At 37.2% G+C, this 26,339-nt stretch overlaps 1 protein-coding gene across 3 annotated transcripts in view; it reads right to left on the reverse strand.

The window, feature by feature from the left end:
- Positions 1-26,339, reverse strand: part of Vcl (vinculin) — a 105,471-nt gene that overhangs the window by 46,824 nt on the left and 32,308 nt on the right. For all 3 annotated transcript variants that reach the window (XM_004846315.4, XM_004846314.4, XM_087185400.1), the window contains exons 2-5: positions 22,477-22,547; positions 2,465-2,615; positions 2,207-2,315; positions 218-340 (exon numbers count right to left, since the gene is read on the reverse strand). In XM_004846315.4, the coding sequence (XP_004846372.1) occupies positions 218-340; positions 2,207-2,315; positions 2,465-2,615; positions 22,477-22,547 (454 nt within the window). The remainder of the gene's footprint in view (positions 1-217; positions 341-2,206; positions 2,316-2,464; positions 2,616-22,476; positions 22,548-26,339) is intronic.

A 26,339-nucleotide genomic window follows, 5' to 3' on the forward strand; every position in this document is an offset into this window, starting at 1 on the left:
ATAGAGCACGGGGAGGCCACAGGAAGGGCAATTTCAACAAAGGGTAGGCAAGGGAGAGCATTACAGAAGATGAGACTGGTTCTTAGCCAGTCGGCTGCAACCATCACAGAACACCCAGTCCATCAGATATACTGAAGCAGCAAAGGAAAACGGACCTCAGAGTTTAGAATACAGTAACACACTTTTCCCTATAAAATGAACTACAAACAGGAAACACCTGAAATGAGAACCGGAAGCAACTCTTTGACTGTGTTCATGGAGTTCACCAACATGACCCGGTGCTCCTGGTGAGTCAACTCCTGCTGTCTCTCGTCAATCATCTTGGCCATCTTAGTCATTCCTGGGGCACAAGGAAGAAATTGTGCAGGGTGAGTAGTAAAACAAGCCAGAATCTGGCTTCCTCAGCCTAAATCCATTATGAATTACTATGAAAGTCCAAACTGATTGTGCACTTATTTAAACAGCAGATGCTATCACTGAACTCACATTTATGCAATTTTATTCTTTTGAATGAAAGTAACTTACTAAATGAAAACCCTAAATATGGTATAATTTTCATCTATGTGATGTACATACATTCATAAGCATTAAAATCTGAAATGAATAAATACACAGTTGTACAAAAATTAATTCACAAGTAGGGGGAAATATTTTGCCAGGTTACTGTACATATGTTTATACCATTATCTGGCCACTGTGCTGTGCTATATAAGAATCTCATGTCAGCCTAGTACTGAATACAGGGGCTGGGAAAAGTTCTAAGAATGACAATGATGTGTTTTGTTTTCATCTTTATATTTTTCTGTACTTTCCAGTTTGTCTAAAATAAGCATATACCACTTTTATAGTTAGAAACCAACAGACCTATTATAAAAATAATTACAGTGATGACAGTGTTTGCAAGCATCTGGTGTTTTGGAATTGGCCTAACACTTTCTGTTTACTTTGGTTATTATTCAAAGGTGCTATATGATTTTGTGAAGCTCTTTGATTTTCATAATGCTCCTAGGATTTCTTAAGTTGTCTCAGAGACTGTGAAGACTGAAGGGAGACTGCTAAAACAGGTGGGGCTCCTCCTACTTCACCCAGAACAGCTTCATTTTGTCTTTTATATGTTGGGATTCTACATAAAATTCCATTTGAGGAAATAATTTCTTTTTCCAGCACTATGAGAAACCTTAAAGACCACAGCTCTAAAATTATCAAGGAAAGAGGGCTGGGGATTTAGCTCAGTGGTTCCGCCGCCTGCCTCACAAGCACAAGGTCCTGAGTTCGATCCCCGGCACCAAACAAACAAACAAAAATTATCAAGGAAAGCTATTTCCAGGTGCTCTTCAACAATGGCTCATGAAAATTCTTAATGCTATGAAGTATACAGAACTACACCACAAGCTCATACTGTTAAGTAAAAAGTCAACATTTCACATAAAACAAAAGAATTTTATAAGGCAATAAACCTCAAGTCAAGTTCAATGGCCAGTATATCTTCCATTGGTCTCATTCATACTTTAAGAACGCTCCAGGTCATGTGATACATCTATAACAGCAAAAGCTGGTATCTGTTTGTATATTTTGAATATTTAATACTCAGATACTTAAATAAGCATTTCAGAATGAGACTTAAACACAGCAGCTCTTCTCTCCTAGGTCTGATTATATGATGCAGCCTCGAGCTAAGGCATGAATCCATAATGGTCCGCAGGCTAATTAGCAAGCAAAGAGGTTATAAGAGATACAGACCAGCTGGCAGACACCAAAGGAATGCTGTGTGATGTGGAATGGGAGAGAGAGGTCAGGATACACGGTAGCCTTCAGCATTACAGTAACAGAAAATCATTTCCTACATTCCCCAGCAACATTTGCAATGTCTGCTTTAATTCACTTGCAGGGGCCAGGGATTTAGCTCAGTGGCACCACACCTGCCTGGCAAGTGCAAGGTACTGAGTTCAATTTCCGGTACCCCCCCAAAAAATGCAAAAAAAAAATCTCTTGACAGGGCTAGGATTTGTAGAAAGCAGTTTGAGGTTTCAGAGATGATGATATCCCCTCAGTAGAAGCCTGGTGTCACTTCCATCCACAGAGCAGAGACACCTGAAAGCCCAATGCATCAGCACCTATTTCAGCAAAAAAAGAAAGGTACTTTCTCCTCTTGATCCAACATGGCCAATCCATGAACATTTCATTATACAAGTTGGATATGACTCACCTGGCCCAAGATTCTTTGTATAAGTGACCAAATCTTCCATAGTCTCCACCACCTCTGCTACTGTAAGATATTCCAGAATTCCTTTGCAAACTCTAATAATTTTACGAACCTGAAAGTATATTTCAGAGTACTGAGTCAAGTAACAGAGCAATGCATAGAAAGCATAGAAATACATATTTTCAATCATCCATATTCCCTTATTATCTTTAAAACTAGGCTTTCTATCTGGGATCTCTGAGAGGGCCTCAGATTGCCTACCTCAGCCTCATCGAAGGTCAGAAGCAGGTCTGATGTGCCAGAGAGGATGCCCCTGGAGCCATCGATCAGATAATCCCGAGCAGGCACCGAATAAGGGTCTGACTGAAGCATCTGCGCTGCCTGGACAAGCTTGGTGCAAGCATTCTCAACCCTGTGGGAAAAGCACAGGTTAACCTCCTGACAGAGCCCAGTCGCGGCCCATCCTATGCAAATGGAAATAACACCTATGCATGTAAATTTACTTGTTTTTTTTCTTTTTGGCTATTGGAAGATAGTATTTTCAGATTTAACATCTGGGTAAAAATGGCAATGCACTTGTCAGTGCAATTTAATAACCAGACAAATCAAATGAACAAGAAGAAACAAAGAAAAAGGATATAAATACCTCATTCATCTACCTACAGGACCTTTTTCGACAAATCCATTGGACCATTTGGAAACAGCCCTAGAAAACTATGTTGTTAAAAAAAAAAACATGTTGTTAAAGGATCACTGCCATTAATAACTGAACCAGTTATTAGAAGTTTAATATTAACATAGTTTTAAAGAGACCACCAGATAGCCAAGGATTTGGAGGTTGTGGGTAGAAAGAGTTTACTTAACAGAGGAACCCAAAAAGCATAAACCAAGTGTTCTCCTCGACTCACCTACTGTACTAAAATGTACCCATTCACGCAACTATTCATCTATACCAAATTGAGAGAAACCTAAGCTCATCTCCTTTAATCTCATATTCAATATATACACTGTTATCATTGAAGACCTTTTTATTTTTGGATTTTTGAGACAGAGTCTCATGATGTAGTTCAAGCAGGCCTTGAACTCACTATGCAACCCAGCCTGGCCTCAAACTTGGGCAATCCTGCCTCAGTCTCCAGAATGCTGGGATCACAGTGCCACCATGCCCAGCCAGTATTGCTAAGAAGAATTAAGTCAACAGGAATATCAACTACAGACATTCCTCATTTAATGACTGAGTTGCAGTCCTACAATGAGACCGTAAAGTGAATCGGTCCCTAAATGAGGAACTATATATAGTATGTACAATATTTAGAATAAAGAAATGGTCAAAGGAAACTCCAACCTGATGATTTTGCTTTTATTTGCATAACTCTTACATGTAGCATTGTAATGTGTAACAATATAAAACTATAGTACTGTACAGTACAATCAGGAAAAATTACAGTACTGTATAAACACCCAAAAAAGATATCAAGGCTCTATAAACAAGATGCACAGAACTGTAAAATAAAAAACGACGGGTCATAAGTCCAAGCAGCGGGTATAAGTCTAAACATTGTGCCTTGGTGGTTAAGTCCAAACTGTCATTAAACAAGCAGGTCGTTAAACAAGGAATATCTGTACACTGCACTGAAAGCTGTCATGGTGGCACAAACGTTTAATCCCAGCACTCTGGGAGGCTGAGGCAGTAGGATTACAAATTGGGAGCCTAGCCTGGGCAACGTGGCAAGACACTGTCTCAAAAAAATTAAAAGGGCTGGAGATGTAGGTCAGTACAGAAGGCCCTAGGTTCCAACCCCAGCAAAGGCACTGGGGTGGGGGGCACCTGGGCTATGGAAACTGTATTGTATGTAGAGGTGTAAAAAGCACTATTCTATCTCCTCTCAGAAAGCATGCTTTACTAAGCTAAGACACAAACACTGGGGTCATAAGGCAGTACCTAACAAAAATCACTGAAGAGCAAGACCTATTTGCTACAGCTTTTGATCTGTCTGAAGGGACTGGGTGCTTTGTTCTTTGGGATCTTTAAATTAGAATTTCAATTTAATTTTAAATTATATGATATGAATATTCACATAAATTACAAAAACATATATACACATTTAAAACTAAAAGGCCACACACATACAATAGAAAGCATCCTTCCCTGCACTATCTTTAAGGCACTCAAATTCAATCCCACTTGCAGCTAATACTGAGTTTCTTTCAATGTTATGCATGGAAGGTCTTCATAAGATATTTCAGGCATACAGACACAAATATATGCATTTCCCCTTTTTTTACACAAATAGTATCATACTATGTATACTCTGCATTTTGCTTTTTTCACTTGGATATGTTCTGTTAAACGTACATAAAAAGCTGTTTCATTCTTTTACATAGCTATGCAATAGTTCAGAATTTATGTATACGCAGGGTACCTTCCAGAACTAGAATTGCTGAGTCAAAGGTACGGATAGTTGTAATTTGGGGGGGGGGGGTACCAGGGATTGAACTCGGGACCTTGTGCTTGCAAGGCAGGCAGCGGAACCACTGAGCTAAATCCCTGGCCCCCGATAGTTGTAATTTTAACAATCGCTCCCCAACTGCAGTCTGCAGAAGTTATACTCATTTACATTCCCATCACAATGAACGAGAGTACCAAAACAGTTCTTACCATCTCACCAATTCAATGTGTAATCAAACTTTTGTATCTTCTCTAATGATATACCAAAATGGAATCCATATATAAGTACTTTCAATCAAAGTGAAATTCACATAACATGCAACGATTCCCATAACCATTTCAAAGGGTACAATTCAGTAGCATTTGGTATTCACAATACTGTATTATGCAATTCCCCACCCAACTACTGTCAAAGCTTGTCATCTCAGTAAAACACCCAGCACTTACTAAGTAATTGCTTCCCATTCCCTCTTTCCTCCATCTCATGATAACCCCTTAATCTGGTTTTGTCTCTATGGATTTGCCTATGTCATATAAGAGGACTGATGTACCATATAACCTTTCTTATCTAGCTTCTTTCATTTAGCATTAAGGTTTTCGAGGTTCATCCAAGTCGTAATCTTTATCAGTACCTCATTCCTTTTAATGGCTGAATAATACTCCACTGTAGGTACTATATATGCCCCAATTTGCTTTACCTATTCACACACTGATGGACACCTGGCTTGTCTCCACCTTTGGCAATTATGAATAATGCTGCTATAAACATTCACAGGAAGTTTCTGATAGATACACATTTTAAATTCTCTTGGGTATGTATCTAGGAGGGAACTGCTACTTGACATGGCAATCCTATGTTTAACTTAACGTTTTGAGAAACTGCCAAACTATTTTCCAGTGCTTTGCCAATTTATACTCCCACCAGAAAGTGTAAGAGTTTCTAATTCTCCACATCCTCACCAACACTTGTTATATTTTGCTTGGTTTTTTTCTTTCTTACTAAAGCCACCCTAATGAGTATGAAATCGTACCTTATTGTGGTTTTCATTTAGATTTCCTTAATGACCAATGGTAGTGAACGTCTTTTTACATGCTTGTTCATTTCTTTTTTTACAGAAATGGGTATTCAAGTCCTTTGTCCATTTTTCCCTTTAGCTACCTTATGTGTTGTTGTTGACAACTGTTCTTTACATAGGCTAAATATTAAACCCTCATCAGATTGAAAATTTGCAAATTTTTCTCCCATTCTGTTAGCTGTCTTGTTACTTGATGTAATTTTACTTTGCATTTCTCTTTCATGAATAAAGTTAGGATTTTCCTATGTTTAAAACCATATAAACCATACACTTAAGAATTGTATGAACTTTAATTCAAACACAAGAAAACTTATACGAACTTTAATTCATTCATCTATACAGCATATGCTTCAGAAATAAAACAATACCAAGTTTCTGAAACTCTAACGTAAACAAATCTTCTTTCCTATTCTCTGTAAGTAACCATTAATCTGATGTTTAATTATTTATACTTTTACAACCAACCTACGCATATATACCTAAGTAACATATTGTTTAGTTTTCCCTGTCTGACACTTTACTGAGTCGAATCATAATGCCATGCATGTTTTTGTGACTGGTCTTTTTTTCAGGCTTATGACATTGATCCCATTCTTCTGATCATGTTAGTAACTGTAGCTACTGTGTGATATTCCACTGTGGATATACCATAATTTATTCATTCTACCTCTTGTGGACATTAGAGGTGTTCTAGGTTTCTGTGTTTGTTACTGGTATTAATATGAATAATATTGCTATGAATTGTCTCTTACAGACCTCTGGTACACATGCACAGAGTTTAGGTTATACACCTTTCAGTGGAAGTGTTAAGATAAAGGAAATACATATATTCAACTTGACCAAGGAATTCCAAACTCTTCCAAAATGACTATCAACTTACTACTTCCACCAGTAGTGTTCTCAATTGATCCTCAATATCTGAACTTTTTGTCAATCTGTTCCATGTGAAATGATAAATTACTGTGAATTTAATTTGCATTTTCTTTTACTAATGAAACTGATTGTTTTTGTGCTTCCAGGCCCCATGAGTTTTGAGAGACACATATTTTTGTTACTCGGTTCTAAATAATCTCCATTATGATTTCTCTGACAATGAATTGTTTAGAAATTTAAAAATACATGTACACTTCTAAATATAAGAGGCTCATTCAGGCATAGTGGTGTAGGCCTGTAATCCCAGCATTTGGGAAGCTGAGGCAGGAAGACTCCCTCGAGTTCAAGGCCAGCCTGGACTACACAGCAAGACCCTTTCTCAAAAAAACAAAAACAGAGACTCTTCAATCTTCTCATTACTGCTCGAATGCATTGCATCCAAATGTGGTCTCTGTCTGTCTCTATCTCTATCTCTCTATTTCTGTCTCTGTCTAGAGGGATGGGGCCTCACTCCCACCCCTACGGCAACTTTCAGCCTCACTAACGGCCAGTAATTTATCAATTGTGTCTCTGTGATGAAACCTCTATAAAGCCCCTGAGCTTCTAGCTGCTGGGATGAGTTCCCTTCCATATGATATCATACCTTGCTCTGTACATGTCTTCAATGTGGCTATTCCTGGGTTTTATCCTTTAGAATATATCTATAATGTAAATAAAATGTTTTCCCAAGTTCTGTGACAATTTGCTAGCAAACTATGGAGAGAAGGCAGAATTGTGCAAACTCCCAACTCTGCGGTCACCTCAGTCAGTAATGCAGTCCCCCAGGCACTCATCATTTGTGATTGGCGTCTCAAGTGAGGGTGGCCTTGTGGGACTGAGTCTGACACTCAACTGTTAGACACACAATTGGTACACAGGATGCTGAAGAACTGCTTTTTGTGTGGAAAACCCCACATATTTGGTTTCAGAAGGTTATAGGTAAAACATACTCCATTACCATATTAGGTCAACATTTGTTTATATTTACCAATAAATTGTTTGATATCTTGGCTCATCATTACTTATTGCATCTCAGACCTTAGCCGGTATCTAGGATCATTTGAAGTTTGTCATTCTGCACATTCTTTAGAATTTTCTCTAGTAAAAGTCTGCTCAAAGGGCCATGGATTTAACACAGTGGTGCCACGCCTGCCTCGCAAGTGCAAGGTCCTCACTTCAATCCCCAGTACCAAAAAAAAAAAGTCTGCTCATAAAAAAAAGTTATCAGTTTTTGTTTACTTGAAAATGTTTATGTTGCAATCATTCTTCAAAGGCAATCACGGTAGAACAGAATGTTTGACAGTTATCAGTACGCTGAAGTTATTATTTCACTATGATATGACAAGGGATGCAGGAGACATGATGACAGAAACCCAGGTTGGAATGATAAGGGGCCACAACCCAAGGAAAGCAGGCAGCCTCTGGAGGCTGGAAAAGGCATAGAAATGCTTTCTTTCATGCAATCTCCAGAAATCATGTGGTCCTGATGACCCACTTTGCACTTCTGATCTCCACAACTGTAAGGTAAAAAAATCTGTGTTATTGTAGACCACTAAGTTTGTGATTTGTTACAGCAGCGACAGAAAACTGCCATCTAATCAAAAATCACCAAGGAGGCAAAAAGGCATGAAAATACCAACCATAATGAAGAAAAAAAATCAATCAAAACTAATCCAGAAATGACACAGATGGTTTTCAAATTTGAAAAAAAAGAAATAAAGAAAGAAAAGAAAAAGAAAACAGATGCTGGGAATAGCCAGTCTGGGGAGAGAGGAAAGTGACAAAGAACAGGGGGAAAAGAACAGATGAAATGGAAAAGGTTTGCAGGAATCAATCTGGTTTTCCACTAATGGTTCCCTTGGGTGGTAAAACAAGAGGGCCAAAACAGACATTGCACCATTTGTTTTCTACAGTAAGATATCTGATCTGTACATTAAAATTTAATGGCATTCGTAAAAGCCAAATACATCCCACTGTGACTAGCCAGCAATCAAAAACAGGAAGGAGTCTGTCTTGTCTGTGGAAAATGCAATTTTATTTAAACATTCAAACTGCCTGGCTTCTTAAGGTGGTCTTCTACTTTAAAATAGAAATCTGAATTTTAGAAAGCATTTTAGGGAATGACTAGGGTCATAGTCAGTTTCCTAAATAATCTTGTATCTTGACTGTGTTCTAGAAGTATTGGAGACTTGCGATCAATCAATTTATACAGGGTCAAGGCTTTTCTCTGCCTTCAAAGTCTTCAACCTAAAGTACCAGAAAATTCTCATGCTTTCAGATGTCCCCAACCTGCAGTCCACAGGCCATTTGCCTTCCTTTTTCATTTTTTCACCTTTTTTTTTTTTTTTGAGACAAGTCTCTCTACATAATCCAGACTGGCCTTGAAATTGGCAATCCTCCTGCCTCAGCCTTCCCAGTGCTGGGATTACAGGTGTCCAACACATCACATCTGGCTTTTAAAAATGTTACCTAGGGGTCCAGAGATTTAGCTCAGTGGTTCCACTGCCTGCCTTGCAAGCACAAAGTCCAGAGTTCGATCCCCAGTATCAAAAAAAAAAAAAAAAAAAAAAAAAAAAATGTTACCTAGAGGGGCCGTGGAATTAGCTCAATGGTTCCAGCGCCTGCCTCACAAGCCCCGAGTTCCATCCCCAGTACCAATAAATAAATAAATGTTGAAAATGTTATCTAACAAATATGAAAAGTAAAAGAAGTTTGGTTACTAATAAACAGTAACTACACTGTATATTTTCTATGTGGCTCAAGATCATTCCTCTTTCCTCAAGGTGGCCTGGGTGAGCCAAAAGGCTGGACACACCTGCAAATGGCTTGGTCCCATGGGATCCCTAAATGTGTTCATGAATTCATCCCTCCAGAATTGCTCCTGAGAGAGTTTGAGAAATGTAAGAGAAAGTTCCAACTCTCTCAGTTCCATGTGATCTTAGCTATCACTAATCAAGAAATTTAAACTTAGCTGAACGTTTATTTATTTATTTTTTTGTTTCTTATGTAGTGCTGAGAATCAAACCCAGGGCACAATACATGCTAGGCCAGTGCTCTACCACTGAGATACATCCTCAGCCCTAAAATTTTTATTTAAGAAAAATAAAAGGAAAATAGATCTAGAGATTCTACACCTAGATCTAGAAGGTTAGAAAATAGATCTAGAAGATTGCCACAAGTCTCTCTTCCTAAAAGATTATATTTAGACTGTGCTCAGAAAAATTGAGTTACTTAAATTCCTTTCATTCAATTCTTTCACATACACTCTATTTGTTCACCTAATTTACTAAAGACTTACTTCATGTTATAATTCCTAAAAATAGAAAGATTTGAAAGACAACAACAAAGCCAGTGAGGTGGCATTCACCTATAATCCCAGCACTGGGGAGGCTGAGGCAGGAAGATCACAAGTTCAAGGCCAGCCTGGACTACATAGTGAGATCCTGTTTCAGAAAACAAAAACCAGTAACAAAGAAGCCCCAACCTCAGTAGGTGGAGATAAGATATGTAAACAAGCATAAATTAATACTGTGATTAGAAGTATGTCCGTGAAAATATTAAAACAGAAACACTAAACCGGCTGGAAGATAAGTTAGGTAGAACTCTTGAAGACATTGGTACAGGAAAAGATTTCATGAACAAAAAGTTGTATGTAAACTAGCACAAACAATCAACAAGTGGGATCTCTTCTTATTAAAAAGCTTCTAGCAAGAGAAACCACCAACAGAGCTAAGAGACAACCCACAATGTGGGAGAAAATTTTTACCAGCTGTTCCTCAGACAAAGGTCTACTATCTAGAATATATAAAGAAATTAACAAAATCAGACCTACGAAATTTAAAGACCCAATCCAAAACTGGGCATCTGAAATGAACAGACATTTCTCAGACAAGTAGAAACAGCAAATAAACATAGGAAAAAATGTTCAACATCACTGGTCATTCGAGAGATGCAAATGAAAACAACACTGAGATTCCACCTCACCCCAGAAAAAAATGGCTGCTATCAAGAAATCAACCAATAACAAATGCTGGCGGGGGTGTGGGGAGAAAGCAACCCTTCTCCATTGTTGGTGGGAGTGCAGACTGGGGCAACCACTGTGGAAATCAGTATGGAGATACCTCAAAGGACTAGGATTAGAGGTCCCACTTGACCCAGCTATTCCCCTGCTGGGGATCTTCCCCAAAGAATTAAAAAGAATCATACCACAGCAATATATATGCACCCATGTTCATAGCGGCACAGTTTGTAATAGCTAAAGGGAGGGCCAGGGATTTAGCTAAGTGGTTCCACCGCCTGCCTCGCAAGCGCAAGGTCCCAAGTTTGATCCCTGGTACAAAAAAAAACCAACTTTGAAACAGCCCAGTTGCCCATCAACTGGAGACTGGATAAAGAAAATGTGGGCTTGTTTTGTTCTGTTGTTTGGTACTGGGGATTGAACTCGGGTCCTTGCACTTGCACAGCAGGCGGTGAAACCACTGAGCTAAATCCCCAGCCAAAATGTTTTTTTAATAAAATGGAGTACTACTCAGCCATAAAGAATGAGAAATTAGAGACATTTATAGCTAAGTGGATGCACATTGAGGCATACTCTTAAGTGAAATAAATAGGACACACATGTGTAAATACTGAATAGTTTTCTGTAGTGTGAGAAACTGAAAGTGCAAATAAGGACTAAAATGTATAATAGGTAATGTGAAATAGGAAGAAAAGGGCCAAAGGGGGAAGGAAGTGGGAGGGGTAGGGGAAAGGAAAGAAGGGAATGGAATTAATATGAGAAAGTGGAAAAATAGGAACAAAATCTTTGTAAGTAGGGAAGAATGGAGGGGTTAAAGGGAGGGCTGGGCAAGGGTGAAAAATAAGAACCAAGAGAGATTATGTAAAGGTGCAAATTTCCAATGATGAATGTCATTATACTGTATACCTAAAACGCACCAATGATTAGAATGAATAATCGATAATGCAAAATAGGAAGAAAAGGTCCAAAGGGGTAGGGGGTAGTGGGAGGGGCAGGGGAAAGGAAAGAAGGGAAAGGAAAAATGCTGAGAAATGGAAAAAATGGAAATAAAGTCTTTGTAAATAGGGAAGGGTGGAGGGGGTGAAGGGAGGGCTAGGACTGGGGAAAAAATAAGAACCAAGATGCATCATGTAAAGATACAAGTTCCCAATGAGAAATGTAATTGTGTTGTATACCTACAATGTACCAATAAAAGAATTTAAGGAGAAAAAAAAAAGAAGTGTTTAAGATTTAAATTGTTAATCCAAAGAATGTGTTCCAGTGAGATTTCAGGCATCAGCAAAGGGCAGTCCCACCATTCTAGCATCCCTCAAATAGGAAGCACGGCCTCTGTAACAATTCGTTCCCACTCCTCAGGTCTTTTTGTGTTTATACACATGATAAAAAAAAAATTAATACAAATAAGACGCACGAAAATAAGGTGACCTTTTATACACTAACCACTTGGCACAAATTTTAATTTAAAACATCAGAAATAGACTCATTCTGCGGCATCATAGTTATAGCTAAGATGTTTTGCTCCTGGAGTTGCCATTTTGAGAAAGGTCAAGGATCTTCAAGCACCAGTCATCCAGAAATCTTAGTGAAGGCCACAGGCATGGTTAATTTTTAGGAGGGAGTCAGGAACACAGAGCACAATGACATTCTTAATCTAGCTCAAGTAGCAAACACACAGCACCAACTGATCCAGCTGTACCCTGCATGATAACACTCAACATGCTGCCCTGACCCTGTGCTCCTGCACGGAAAGATGTTCATCGCCCAGGAAGTCTTCCTGTCCCTGTGGCAACTCTCAAAGTACAACACAGGGCAAAGCGGCCTTCTCACTCTTGTCAAGGCCTAATGGCGATAGCACGGGATACTGCACATATATTCTCAAAATGAAAAAAACACAGCAACACATCTGAAGTATACACAACTGTCACTTATCAGTTATACCTCAGTAACACCACAGTGAGTTTTAAGAATCAAGGCTCGTTAAGGACAACCAAACACACATACGCACGCTTGCTAAGGTCTTTTATGCAGCCGTTTTGACTGTACAAGTCAAGAGTCAACTAAAGAGGAAGTGGCACGGTGAGAAAGGGAGAGTTCCCAAGCTACATGCTCCTCTAGTCTTGATGAGCAGGTCATCTGAAGACAGAGGATGAGTCACAATCTTTGAATCCTTAAAAGCTTGAATGACTGGTCCTCTCCTCTCTTCCTCCTTCCTCACCCTCTGTCCAAATCTGGCATCAGTGCAGGGAAAGAGATTCTGAATTTCAATCAAGAACTGTGAGTCCACCGATGCCCAGGCCCACCTCCACCTCAAGCTGGCATCATGGCAGAAACAGACTATAAAAGCCAATGTGTCTCACAGATACCAGTAGTTTTCAAATGTACGTTGAAAATAATTTTAAAATAGTTTAAACATCTAAATATTATCGAACTCATTGTATCTTCGCATGCATTTCTATTAGTGAGATAATAACTGAACATCTCACCATTATCACTTGAAGGTTCTTGTGCTGAAAAATGTTGACAGTGTTTTACAGAAGAATGTAATGAATGAGCTACAGAGGTTAGGATGCCTAAAAACAAAATGAAAGGGAAGAAATGGAATAGACAGAATAAGAGGATATTGTTACTTGTGAAATAAATAGCCAATAACCAGTATGTGGATTAAAAATAAAGAGATTGGATGTAGACATACAACCCAACAGGAGGCTAACATCAATCAACAGTCATTCTAAAAAAGGGTAATAAACAACAAATCATTAACAGAATTTAGAACCCAGGACAATCACAAACTTATAACCAGCTTACATATTACTTTGAAACACATAAAACTAACACCAACAATTAGAAGGAAAATCAGTAAGTCTACAAGTAGCATAGGAAATTCTACCTCAATCACAAACTGACAATTTAAACAGACAAAATAGACTATAAAGTCTGATTCACATAAATAAAATTCTATATCCAAACAAAAAATATATATACTTTCTTTTCAAGCACACATAGCATACTCACCAAAACAAATCACTTACTACATCACAAAAGAATTTCCAAGAGCTGGTATTATACCAACCATGTCTTTTGGGCACAATATAATCAATTTAGAAATATTACAAAGAGACAGTAAAAAGAGATTTGAAAACTTTAAAATCCACTCCTAAATAACACACATGGTTAAAGAGGAATTCACGATCAAAATTATGAAATATTTAAGGCGGAACAACAAGGTATCTGTAACCTAACTTGTAGTAGGACTTAGAACAAAATTAAGAGCCTTAAATATATTTATTTAAAAACAAAAAAGATTAAACATAAAGACTGAAGCATTAGCCAGGTGTGGTAGCTCATGCCTGTAATCCCAGCTACTCAGGAAGCTGAGCCGGGAGAACTGAAAGTTTGAAGTGAGCCTAGGCAACTTACCAAGACTATTTCAAAATAAAATAAAACAAAATAAAATGGCTTAGTGCTTGCCTAGCATGCACAAGGCTCTGGGCTTCAATCAAGAACTCCCCAGCACCAAACAAACAAAAGGTAAATAATAAATATAGGAGAACAGTTTAATAAAGTGGACCTTTGGGGGGAACTAATAAAAGATAAGGCTCTAACAAGAACAATAAGAAAAAAGACAAAAGATAGAAATGAATAATACTGAATAGGTGATTTAATGATAAAGATGAAAAATAATAAAATCCTATTAATTTTACATTAATAAATGTGGGAGTTTAGATGAAATACATCATTCCTAGAAAAATGTCATATTATTAAAACTGACTTGCCATAATTGAAAACTTGGAATAGACAGTAAAAAGAAACTGAATGAATAAGCAAATCTCTTTCTCCAAAAGACACAGCCAGAGACTTTCAGATACAAGTATTGTATCGCCAATCTTTTTGGAGCTTTATCTTATATAAACTGTTTCAAAGACAGAAAAATATTTTATGAAGATTAAAATGACCTTGACCCAAAACTGGACAAGAACAGAACAAGAAAAGGAAATTATATATCAAGGTCCCTCATGACCAAAGAAGAAAAATCTTTTTAAAATATTAGCTACTTGAATTCAGCATTGTGATCTGATTTTTTTTTTTAAATCACAACCAAATAGGGTTTTACCCTAAAGATGCAAGGATGGTTCATTATCAAAAAATCTATATTCATGTAGCAGACTACAGACTACCTTGACAGAACAGAGGGATATGTGGTCATCTCGATGGATACAGAGAGAACGTTAAATAAATAAGGCTGACGGTGTAGTTCAGAAGTAGAGCACTTGCCTTGCAAAAGTGAGGCCCTGGGTTTTACAACAACAAAAACCTCTTACTACAGGCAGAAGATTTATAGATTACGGGGGAAAAAATCTGTAAGAAAACCTTTAAAAGTAATTGAGTTTACTTGAAGAAAACAAAAGAGGAAAAACAAGAGAGAGCGAGCGCTATGGAAGTTAATCATTAACAAAGACCCCCTTCTCCCTTATTTCAGTGACTTTCATATACATGTCATTTTGCTTAAGCCTCACAATAACTACTCAACTATAACAGGTTCTTGTAAAAGAAACAGTGTCTAAGTATACTAGAATGAACATAAGACTGGAGTCAGAGTGTTCTAGGTTAGAATCGTACCTCTGCCATTTACACACTGGATAACTTTCAACAAGTTACTGAGCTTCTTTGGGTCCCAGCTGCCTCCTCTGCAAAATAAGGTGGATTAAATAACCACTGAAAATATTTAAGAAATAAAGCTATTTTTACAAGTTCTTTTGTTTCTACTAAGGAAAGAACAAGATCTTAAATGACTAAAAAAAAAAAAACTGTTGAGAACTTAATTTGGGGCTAGACTACATAGGAAAAGTCAAGGTATTAATTAAGGGAATCAATATATCTAATTGTTTCTAGTGTTTGCTTGTTTTACATGGTAAGGTCAAACAGCCAATGACCTCAATTCACTTATAAAACATAATTCAATCTCTGGTACCAAAAAAAAAACATGAATAAACCCTATGATTTCTTAAAGCTTTAAAATTTTATTACTTAACTTCTTTACAGCTGTAAAGAAAATGCAGACATCACCAGTTATATCTGTACTATGACTTTTTAAAAAAATACTTTAGGAAAAGTGTAAATTATTATCATCAAAGACTGGTACAAAATTAGTACTGCCTGGAGAGAGATGCACTACATTATTTTCTGGGAAGTCAGATTGTAGAAAGAATGCACAGCTGGAAGCCATGGACACAGATAAGGAAACCTGTCTTACCACTTAACTACCTGAGCAACCTTGAGTAAGTTAAAATTTGTCAAACTTCAGTCTTTTCATCTATAAAATGGGTTTACTGATATCAAAAAATTAGTGTTCTCAAAATTATATGAGAAAATGAAAATATTGTACCTTGCTCAATAATATTCTACGAAGATGAGTTCCCTTGTTAAATAGATAATTCTATAAATGTGAATTCCCTTGCTCAATAATAGATATTCTATATATGTGAGTTTCCTTGCCGCTTGAGTTCTTTTCAATCCTGTGATTCTGATTACTCTATAGACAGTGAAAACACAAGGATCACATGGTATCTGTTCATTCTTAAGCAGGAAGAGTACACAAAGTAAATCAAAGATTTAATCCCTGCCAAACTGTTTAGAAGTTCTCTGCAAATTAACACACTGATTCAGTTCATTACTGAGAAGACTGCAAACTTCACAAAGAAAGTCTGTCCAAAATAGCAGTAGCCAGCTATGTCTCATGTGGTGAGTCCAAAGGTGAACTGTTTTTAAGTTTGAGCCCTTGCTCTCAGTCAGAAATGCAGGAAAGAAGCTGGCAGACGTGAATGATTATATTATCTCACAGAGACTAGGTCAGGTCTCTTACAATAGCCATGGAAAGGATCACAGAAAACCTCAAGTTAAAAAACCCAAACCATTAAAAGCACACATTAGCTCCTGACAACCAGAGAGCATTGAGTGATAGGAGCAAAAACTGAATTCTAAAAAAAGATATCCTGGGCACTTCACCCACAATTGTATGTAAAAATACAAATTACATCACAAATTAGTTTGAGTGCTCAAGATCAAAAGCAAAGAAAAAGTTAAAGCTAAATATAAATGATGGTGAACTAAAAATGTGATACTATTACTTCAGGTCAAAGAGATCTAAATGTATAAGCATGCTTGAATCCTTTGGAAATATCTTCTTTGAACATGAATATGAATTATGGTAAGAATGTAAAAGTATACAGAGCATAACTGTGCTTAAGTGATAAAGTTTAAGGGTTAAAAACAAGGTAATTCCCCAGGGAATATGATGAATGGCAGTCATGCAGCAATAGAGCACCCTTCCACATTGTATTTTTGGAACACAATTTTATTCAAAAGGCCTAGACATTGCAATATGTTTCAAAACTAATCCAAGCTGGTAACTCAATCCAAGTGTTGATGATTTCAGGCTGTTCGGAGCAGGGCTGGGGCAGAACGTGACACTTTACAGTTCTAAACGCAACTGTCACCTTGCCGGCAGCAGACAGCATGCACTACATCCTTTTCAAGGCGTTCATACCATGAGACCACCTCAGAAGCTATGCCTTTTGATGAGTTCACACACTGGGCATTCTTGGGTGGGGTCCAAGAACTGCCTTTCATATTCATTTGTGGTCCACTGCAGAAATAAGAATGCAATTCCACTGAATACTACAAATGCAATTTTTCCAAGGCAAATAAAATAATTTGCCATAAACATTTCTCATCTACAAGGATTCAATTTGAGGCAAATCCACACCGACAGAAAATGAATCTGGTTCATCTGATATACAACTTACCCTCCTAGCACTACCAGTGGCACCTATGATTTATTCTGTTTAGCTCTGAGTCTTCCCAGAAAACCACTTTCATTCCTGTTGTCTGTCACCCTGCTGCCCAATTTTAAACTGCTCTGCCAGGCTTTCAGGACCCTTTATCACTTGGCCCCACCTACCTCCCTAAGCTCAGTTCCTCAGTGACATTCCTCTCCTCAGAGCCCCTGGGCCCAGAGACTCTCTGCTCTCCCTTCCTCTACTCTCCCAGCTCCTACTTCCTACCTGAAGCCTCTTTCTACTAGTTCTACTGACAGTGATAGCTCTCTTTCTCTGTACTCCTATTCCTACTATAAAGTCAATCTGTATTACACTGCAAAATTCTTAAAATATTCCTTTTTAAAAAAATTTTCTCAAGCCAACCATGGTGGTGCATGCCGGAGGCTAAGGCACAAGGATCAGGATCGTTGTGAGTTCATGCCCAGCCTAAACTAGTGAGATCATGTCTCCAAAAAAAACAGCGTTTCTCTGCAGCATCAATTTCCACTTTTGTTTCTTCATAATACGTAAAAAAATAAAACACAGGCATAACATGCCCCAGCATACCACGGTGTGTGTACCTGGAACTGCACACAATTCCCAGCCAGGAGAGCTATAATTCCACTTATTTCTCTCCACTAAGGAAAGCAAAATTAAAGCAAGAGAGTATGTTATATTTCAATGAAAGATTTAAAAAACAGGAATAAGTATTATTATATATGTGACTTTGAGTATGCTCAAGTTATTTTTTAAAGTAAAGCATTAGTAAACTTTGGCATTTTATTGCTATTAGTAGATCACTTGTAATGCATCTCACAAATGACTACTATATACTGATAAGAACTGCTCTTCTATATAGCATGCAGCATGCTAGACAAATGAGTGTCTATCCCATTAATCAATTACACGTAATTATCAGTTACTGCTGCAGCTAGATGACAACGATGATAATGACAACGATGCAGCAAGTGACTCTCCTGACAATCTCTAAAGGCACAAATGACTTCACATGGGATGCGACTAATACTTTTAACAGCCCAGCATGGCAGTTGTGCTCCTGCCTGAACTTCATGATCAGAACAGTTTCCGTGGCAACCATCATGCAATAGTGTAGCTACTATCGCAATCTTGGGTAAACTTAGTTAACTATGAACTTTATCTACCAGTGCTGTCAGAGAGCTTTTCGTGCTCTACCCAGGAGAAAGTCCTCCGGTGACAATGCAAATCTTGTTCTATTTTCAAGTGGTTCTTTTACAATAAGGAATATTCTGAGCACTAGAAGTCCTTCACTGACAATGAGAGTTCAAATATAGGTTAAATATCCTTTATCCAAAATAGTTGGGATCAAAAAGGTTTCAGATTTCAAAGTTTTTCAGGTTTTACAGTTTGTATTTTGTTTTGTTTTGCTTTGCTTTGTTTTGTTAGTGATTTGGGAATTTCAAGTTAGGGATATTCAACATGTATGTCATTTTTAACTGGTATGGAACCCATTTTCAACACACCTTAATTGCCAATTACACAGTCTATTATTTGATTTAACTGCCTTTAAAATTCTAAAAATGTCATATTCTTCCCTTTTAAAAAAAACCTTTAAATATGTATTAGATGGCTTAGATACAAATCTATCTACAGGCCAAGAATCTAGCCCTGCCATCCTAGCATTCTTGGAGACTGATCTAACAATACATTTCTAAAATTTATTTTCTTCACTAGAGCTGCCTAAGCAGTCACTATTTAGAAATCCTTGTAAAAGTAGACTACAGAGGACCCTAGGTCAGTCATGCCCTGGAAACTTCTAAACATCAAACAAACAGCCCAGAAGAATGCCTGCTCAAAAGTTCCAAGGATGTCATTAATGGCTTCCATCTGTTTCTCCACCCCGCCCCCTCCCCACCATCAAGGCATCTGCTGTTTTCTGCTTCATTTGCATTCTAAAGTAAAGGAAGAATAACATAGAGAACCATGTTTTAAATTGTACAATATTGGGCCAGGGATTTAGCTCAGTGGTTCCAGTGCCTGCCTCGCAAGCCCAAAGTCCCGAGTTCGATCTCCGGTACCAAAAAAATAAATAAATACATACAGGAACTTTAAAAAAAAAATTGTACAGTGTTTATTTGGACCTAAATGTGCTTGACAGCCATAGTGCTGTTTGTACACTGGGCTATTTTCAAGTAACATTTCAGAGTGCAGCATATTAAGTATATGTATGTATGTATGCATATGTGTATAAATATGAATATGTGTGTGTGTGTGTATATATATATATATATATATATATATATATATTCGGGGGCAATACTGGGGATTGAGCCCAGGGGCTTCACACTCACCTGTATCCCAGCAGTCCCCCTTTATTGAAACAGGGTGTTGCTTAGTCACTAAATTGGCCAGGCTGGGCTTGAACTTAGTAACTTTTTGCCTCAGCTTTCTAGAATGCTGGGATTACCAGCATGTGCCACCACACTTAGCTTAAATTATATATGCTTTTAAGTAAACTGCTTAGCAAATTTTTCACCTGGTCTTAGCACACTGTTTTCCTCTGATTCACCATGAAGACCAAGGTTTTTGTGCTATGATGCAATAATCCTTAAAACTTCTGAATGGTTTTATCTGTTGATTATCCTTACCTAAACCAACTATTGTATTAAAAATCACACAGTGATTTTCTAATTGTCATTCTTTTCATATTTATTGATTAGAATTCTCATCAACTAGGGCTATCAGGCTTTTCTGAAATAAAGTTTATACAGGAAAAAGAGGATAAATATTTCTTTCCTTAAAATTACCAATTACATAAGTGGGACATGGAGGAGCAAGCCTATAATCCCAACACTTGGGAGGCTGAGGCAGGAGGAACGCTGCAAGTTTGAGGCCACCCTGGGCTACACAGTGCGTTCAAGGCCAGCCCAAACTACATAGCGAAACCCTGTCTCAAAAAAACAAAAAATAAAATAAAACAAATTACCCATTACAGAGTAAGGAGTTGGCACCCTAGTTACTACCAGGAGTGATCAATGAAGCTTTGCTTTGAAGATTTTATCACAACTAGGGTTACCCTCTTTATTTTTCTAAACCCCAAGGAACTCTATGAAAATATATAGCATATATAAAGGGTCTGTCTCTGGGAATGAGTAGGAATGAGTTTCCTGAAAAAATCCATTTACCAATGAAATGATATTCATAGACTAAAATGTCAGGGCTGTAAGGTTATCTGGTCTGAGATTACAGTCTTGTTCACTGCCTCATCAAACTGTACCTTCCAGGGGGTCAAAGGCAATCTCCTACACACTAGAACTATGTTTTTAATGTAAGATGTGATGGTTTAGATCTAAAATGGCCCCCAACGACCACGTGCTTGGCAACTGATGGGCTTTGGAAGGTGATTAGACCATGAGGACTCCCACTTCACTGGTGGATTAAATCATTGGTGGATTCATAATTTGACGGCATTATTGGGGGGTGACAAACCTATGAGGTGGTGCCTCGCTGAAGAAATGGGTCATGGTAATGTGACTTTGGGAACTGTATCTTGTCCTCAGCCACTTCCTCACTGTCTGCCTGTCTCTGTCTCTGCTCTCCCCCCCTACTTCTGGCTGTACAAAGTGAGCAGCTTTCCGCCACCAAGCCTCACCATAGGCCTAAAAACAATGAAGTCTGCTGACCATGGAACAAACCCCCTGAAACTATGAACCAAAATAAACCTTTTCTCCTTTAAGTTATTAAGTTATTCCTCACTGACACATAAAATAAAAGAAACAGCTCCATAGAACATTCACCCAAATTAGAAATAACACAGTATGAGTAAAATATTTGCATCTGTTCAATGAAAATAATGGAACACAAGGAAGATAAAAATCTAGGAGCACTTTTAGCTTTATTTAAAATTGTGACATTTACACAGAAAAAAATTACATAAAAGAATATATGGTATAATGAATAATTATAAAACAACTACCCATGTAACTTATCACTTAAGTCAAGAAATAGAACATTATTACCATTTTAGAACCCTGGTGTGACTCTTCCTGAGTATAACCTACTTTTTCTCTCCCAGAGACTCTGGTGATCGTTATTTCCTTAATAATTTTTATCTTTTAATCCTATAAATAGGCATCCCCTAAAGAACATAAATTATTTTTGCTTGGTGTTGTTTGTCTGTTTGTTTTTTTGAGACAGGGTCTTACCATGTAGTTCAGGCCAGCCTTAAACTCACTATATAGCCCAGGCTGGCCTCAAACTCACTGCAATCCTCCTGCCTCAGCCTCCCAAGTGCTGGGATTACAGGTATAAACCACCACACCTGGCCTCCCTTAATTATTTTTGAGATTCATTCATTCTCTTTTTTTAATTTTTAACTGAAGTGAAATTCATATAGAATTAATCATTTTAAAGTGAAAATTTCTCATTCCTTTTTGTTGTTGTTGTTGTTTTTGTTTTTTGAGACAGAGTTTCACTATACAATTCAGGCTAGCCTCAAACTCATGGCAATCCTCCCGAGTACTGGGATTACAGGCATGCACCACCACGCCCAACTTCATTCCTTTTCATTACTCACTAAAATTCCTATTTGTGGCTACCTTATGATTACTTTAATTCATTCTACTATAGATAGGCCAAGGGGGTCATCATAAACAACAATGAAATAAATATTTTTGTATTTGGATTCCAGTATATATGTGCATGTGTATCTCTAGAAAACATATATAGGAGTGAAACTGCTTATCTTCTACTTTACTAAAGGCAAACTGTTTTCCAAAGTGTCTGTACCAATTTATATCCCCAACAGTGATACATGAGGGTTCCAGGTGCTTGTCTCATATCCTTATCAAAAACTGTGACTACACGATTTCATTCATAACGATTTGCACAAATGAGTATCGAAAGACAAAATCTTATCACTTCAATTGTAAACATAAGTTTTCTTAAAAAAAAAAAATTGCTCCTGGGATCAGTTTTTTTAACGAAAGGATTCTGTTTAGCAACAGAATATTTTAATTACTCACTTAATAAATGCTGGTGGCATATCTCTCTTCAAAATCTGATCTTCAGTGGTTTGAACAGTCTCTTTTCCAACCTGCAAGGGAAAAACATTCATAACTCAAATATAAGTTCTCAGACAACTATTAAGATTACTTCCCCATGGGGCCGGGGATTTAGCTCAGTGGTTCCGCCGCCTGCCTCACAAGCGCAAGGTCCCAAGTTCGATCCTCGGAACCAAAAAAAAAAAAAAAAAAAAAAAGATTACTTCCCCAGGGCCGGGGATTCAGCTCAGTGGTTCCACCACCTGCCTCGCAAGCAGAAGGACCCAAGTTCGATCCCCAGTACCAAAAAAAAAAGATTACTTCCACAATATATGTGAATAACAATATGGAGTACATGTGCATAATGTTATGTTGGGTAACTAATTTGAAGGCATCCTTGATGATGAAGGAAAAGAGAAATTCATCATCAAGAATATATATTTACAGATTATAGATTTATAGAATACACATTTAACTGACAAAATCTGCTACAGCTCTAAAAGGCTACATAAAGTGCATAAATTACAATTAGGTAATCTAAAATAGCTATACAGAAAAAAATAAAAGTTATTGGAACTGGGGAAAATATTTGAAGCAATGATGACTTTGATACTAGAAACCAAATATGCAAGTCTACCATGTAAAAGTGAAATTAAAAAAATATTTTCCTTTAATCATAGACCAACTTAAAAGAAAATAATACATAATGCTGAATTCAACAATAGAATAGTTTTACACCCTGTGGGTGGCAATATAAACTGGTGTATTATCTGTGGGAAATCATTTGCTAGTGAGTTTTAGAAAACATAAAAAATGGGCCAGGGATTTAGCTCACAGGTTCCTCCACCTGCCTCCAAGTGCAAGGTCCAGAGTTCGATCCCCGGAACCAAAAAAAAAGAAAGAAAACATAAAAAATGCACCTAGGAATTCAACTTTCCTATACCCAACATGCAATAATACCAAATGTGATAATAACAATATTCATTAAAATATTCACCATTTTGTTATAACAACTATTCACTATGATGTTAATTACAATAGCTAAAACACTTTTTAAATACCTTATTCAACAAAGGGGAACAATTAAGTAAATTAAGATATATCTTTAGACTGAGTACTATGGGAGCCATTAAAAGTGGTTATAAAGAGTCAGCACTATTATAAAATCCCTGACATTATATTTTATGTAAAAGAAGGAATATAAAGAACTACACTATCATGAGACAAAATTCCTATGTATATAGCAAAAACACTGAAAGAATAAAACAAATATTAACAGTGATAATATTAATGCTAATGAAATTTTGAGTGAATGTAGATCTGCACTGCCTATTTCTTTTCTGAAATGTGAAAATATAATTTTTGTAATTTAAAAAAGATTAAAAGGTAACTAAATTATTTAGGTATAATGACTCCTACTTAAAATTTTAGTATTATCTATCATTTTATATAAATCTTCAAAATACTAATGGTCAAACAATTTTTAAATTATCACTCCCAGGACTACAAAAGTATTTTTAATTACCAGAATATTCACACTAACTAGATTACATTATATGCATGTGTATTATGCCACAAATTATATATATTCTTACTGTCTTCAAAATTACTCTTATACAGGGCTTGGATGTCAATTTCCATTTCTTTTTTAAATTTTTATTTATTAGTACATTCTTTTAGTATGTAATGATTACATTCATCGTGGGGAGTTGGTACACGACTATGACATATTTGTTTTTTATCTCCTTCCTCTCCCCCTCTCCTCCACTCCTTCCATCCCTTGGACCCTTTCTATTTTTAATTTCTCTTTCATGACATCATGATTATAAAGTATTCCATAACAAGTAAACATTAATATAGTGAGTGATGAAATTCACTCACTTTATCAATATGAAGTTACCTAGGAATGCTAAATCATAATGTAAACCATATTTTAATGCACAAACCTGTGAAATACTTTAAACCCATAGTGGAAAGTATTTCAATCCTATCTGGCCATTTGGATTTTGAATTTTTTAAAAAATTGAGTATGGAAAACTCTGAAATGAACAGTAAATCAGCTAAATAAAAGAACACAATAAACTATTCTTGGGGAATACAAGTCATGCATAAATTAGTGAATACAAGATTTTTCTCTCAAGTTAATAGCTCAGAAAAAGCAACACACATACTACTGTGTAATAGCCACTGCTTCTGTAGACAATAGGCTGTCTGTATAGTAATAAAAGCCTTTCAAATCAGCAGCTGGTTCTCTACAGTTTCTCAGAGCAAACATGACAGAATATTTCCAGATGTATTGTTCACTATATTTTCGAGCTGAAACTAACCATTCAAAAAGCTGTGGGCATGATTTCACAAAGTAAAAGATGAAGTTCAACCACAAAGTCAGTGGTTCATACTAAGTATAAAGGCTACTGAAGGATATTCACATTTAAGCTACATGGAGAGGCCCTTGTGTACACTGGGGGTTGGTGAGGAGACAGACCAAGGAGGGAGGAAGAGCGGGCAAGTTCTCCGATCTTTCATAGAAAGTAGTTATTCAGTTATGAAATATTTGTTGAGCACAACTACATGTGCCAGGCACTGTTATAGTCCTGCCTTCATGAAACTTATATTTTAGTAGGAATAAACAGAGAGTATATAGACAAATAGTGTAAATCCAGACAAGAATAAGAGTGAAACTATAGAGTATGGGGTGGAAGAGCCTACTTTAGAAAGAGTGGAAAAAGCAGTCTTTCCTAAAGAAATAACTTCAAAGCTGAGGCTTTGATGCTGAAGAGAAATCACTGACGCAAGAACTGGGAAAGAACAATTCAGAAAGCTGGGCGTGGTGGTGCATACTCATAATCCCAGCGCTGGGGAGGCTGAGGCAGGAGGACTGCAAGTTCAAGGCCAGCCTGGACTACTTAGTGAGACTTTGTTTCAAAAACAAAACAAATTCTAGGGCCAGGGATTTAGCTCAGTGGTTCCGGCAAGTTCGATCCCTGGTACCAAAACAAAACAAATTCTAAGAAAGTAGCAAGAAAAAGTGCCTAAGGCAGCATAGATGAGTGTGTCTAAGGAACCTAAAGAAAGCCAGAGTGGCTAAAGTGCAGGGAGAGAGGCATGGCCTGGTGATGGGTCAGGTAAGAAGGCCAGGGTGAGATCACAGAGCTTTTCAGCCCAGGTTGCAGTGTTTGAAATCCTAAGCAAAGAAAAAGCAGGAGTCCTAAACACAAGACCCATATGATATGATGTCTTTTTAGAAGATCATTTTGCCTATTTTGTGGAGAAATTATCTTAGGGGAAAGGGGGAATCACGATCATTAGGAGGTATTACAATTATCCAGTGGACTTCAAACAAGTGTGAACATGGAAGTGTGTCATCTGAAGTGACTTCAAACAAGATGTGAACATGGAAGTGGAGAAAAGAGTGTAATTATGTTATCTTCTGGGAGAAGGACTATTATTAGGACTTGCTCTTGGACTGGGTGGGGTGGGCGATAAGGAGGAGGCTGTGGTAAAGAAAACTTAAAGATGACTTTTGGTCAATTAAATGAAATGTCTTCAAAGGCCAATGATGGAAGGCTGATACACCATATGAAAAAGATTTCTTGTCCAAATATAAGACAATCATGACCACACCAGGAAAAACCATTATAAGTTGTGCAAACAGGAAATATTCCAACCCTAGTAGAGGTTAGGCTTTAAAAAAAATGAATTATATTTAATTATTTTGTGTCTCTTTTGCAAGGAGTAGGTGGGGAAAGAGAAATGGATAATAAAAGTACATTCAAGAGGTAGTTATTGAGAAGCTATTTTTAAGTATTAAGCGATGGACACTAAATTTGATTTTGTTACTCTAA

Source organism: Heterocephalus glaber, unplaced genomic scaffold (genome assembly GCF_053883595.1).
Source record: "Heterocephalus glaber isolate CG9 unplaced genomic scaffold, H.glaber_assembly_v1.0 deba00001497, whole genome shotgun sequence".
Lineage (NCBI taxonomy): Eukaryota > Metazoa > Chordata > Mammalia > Rodentia > Bathyergidae > Heterocephalus > Heterocephalus glaber.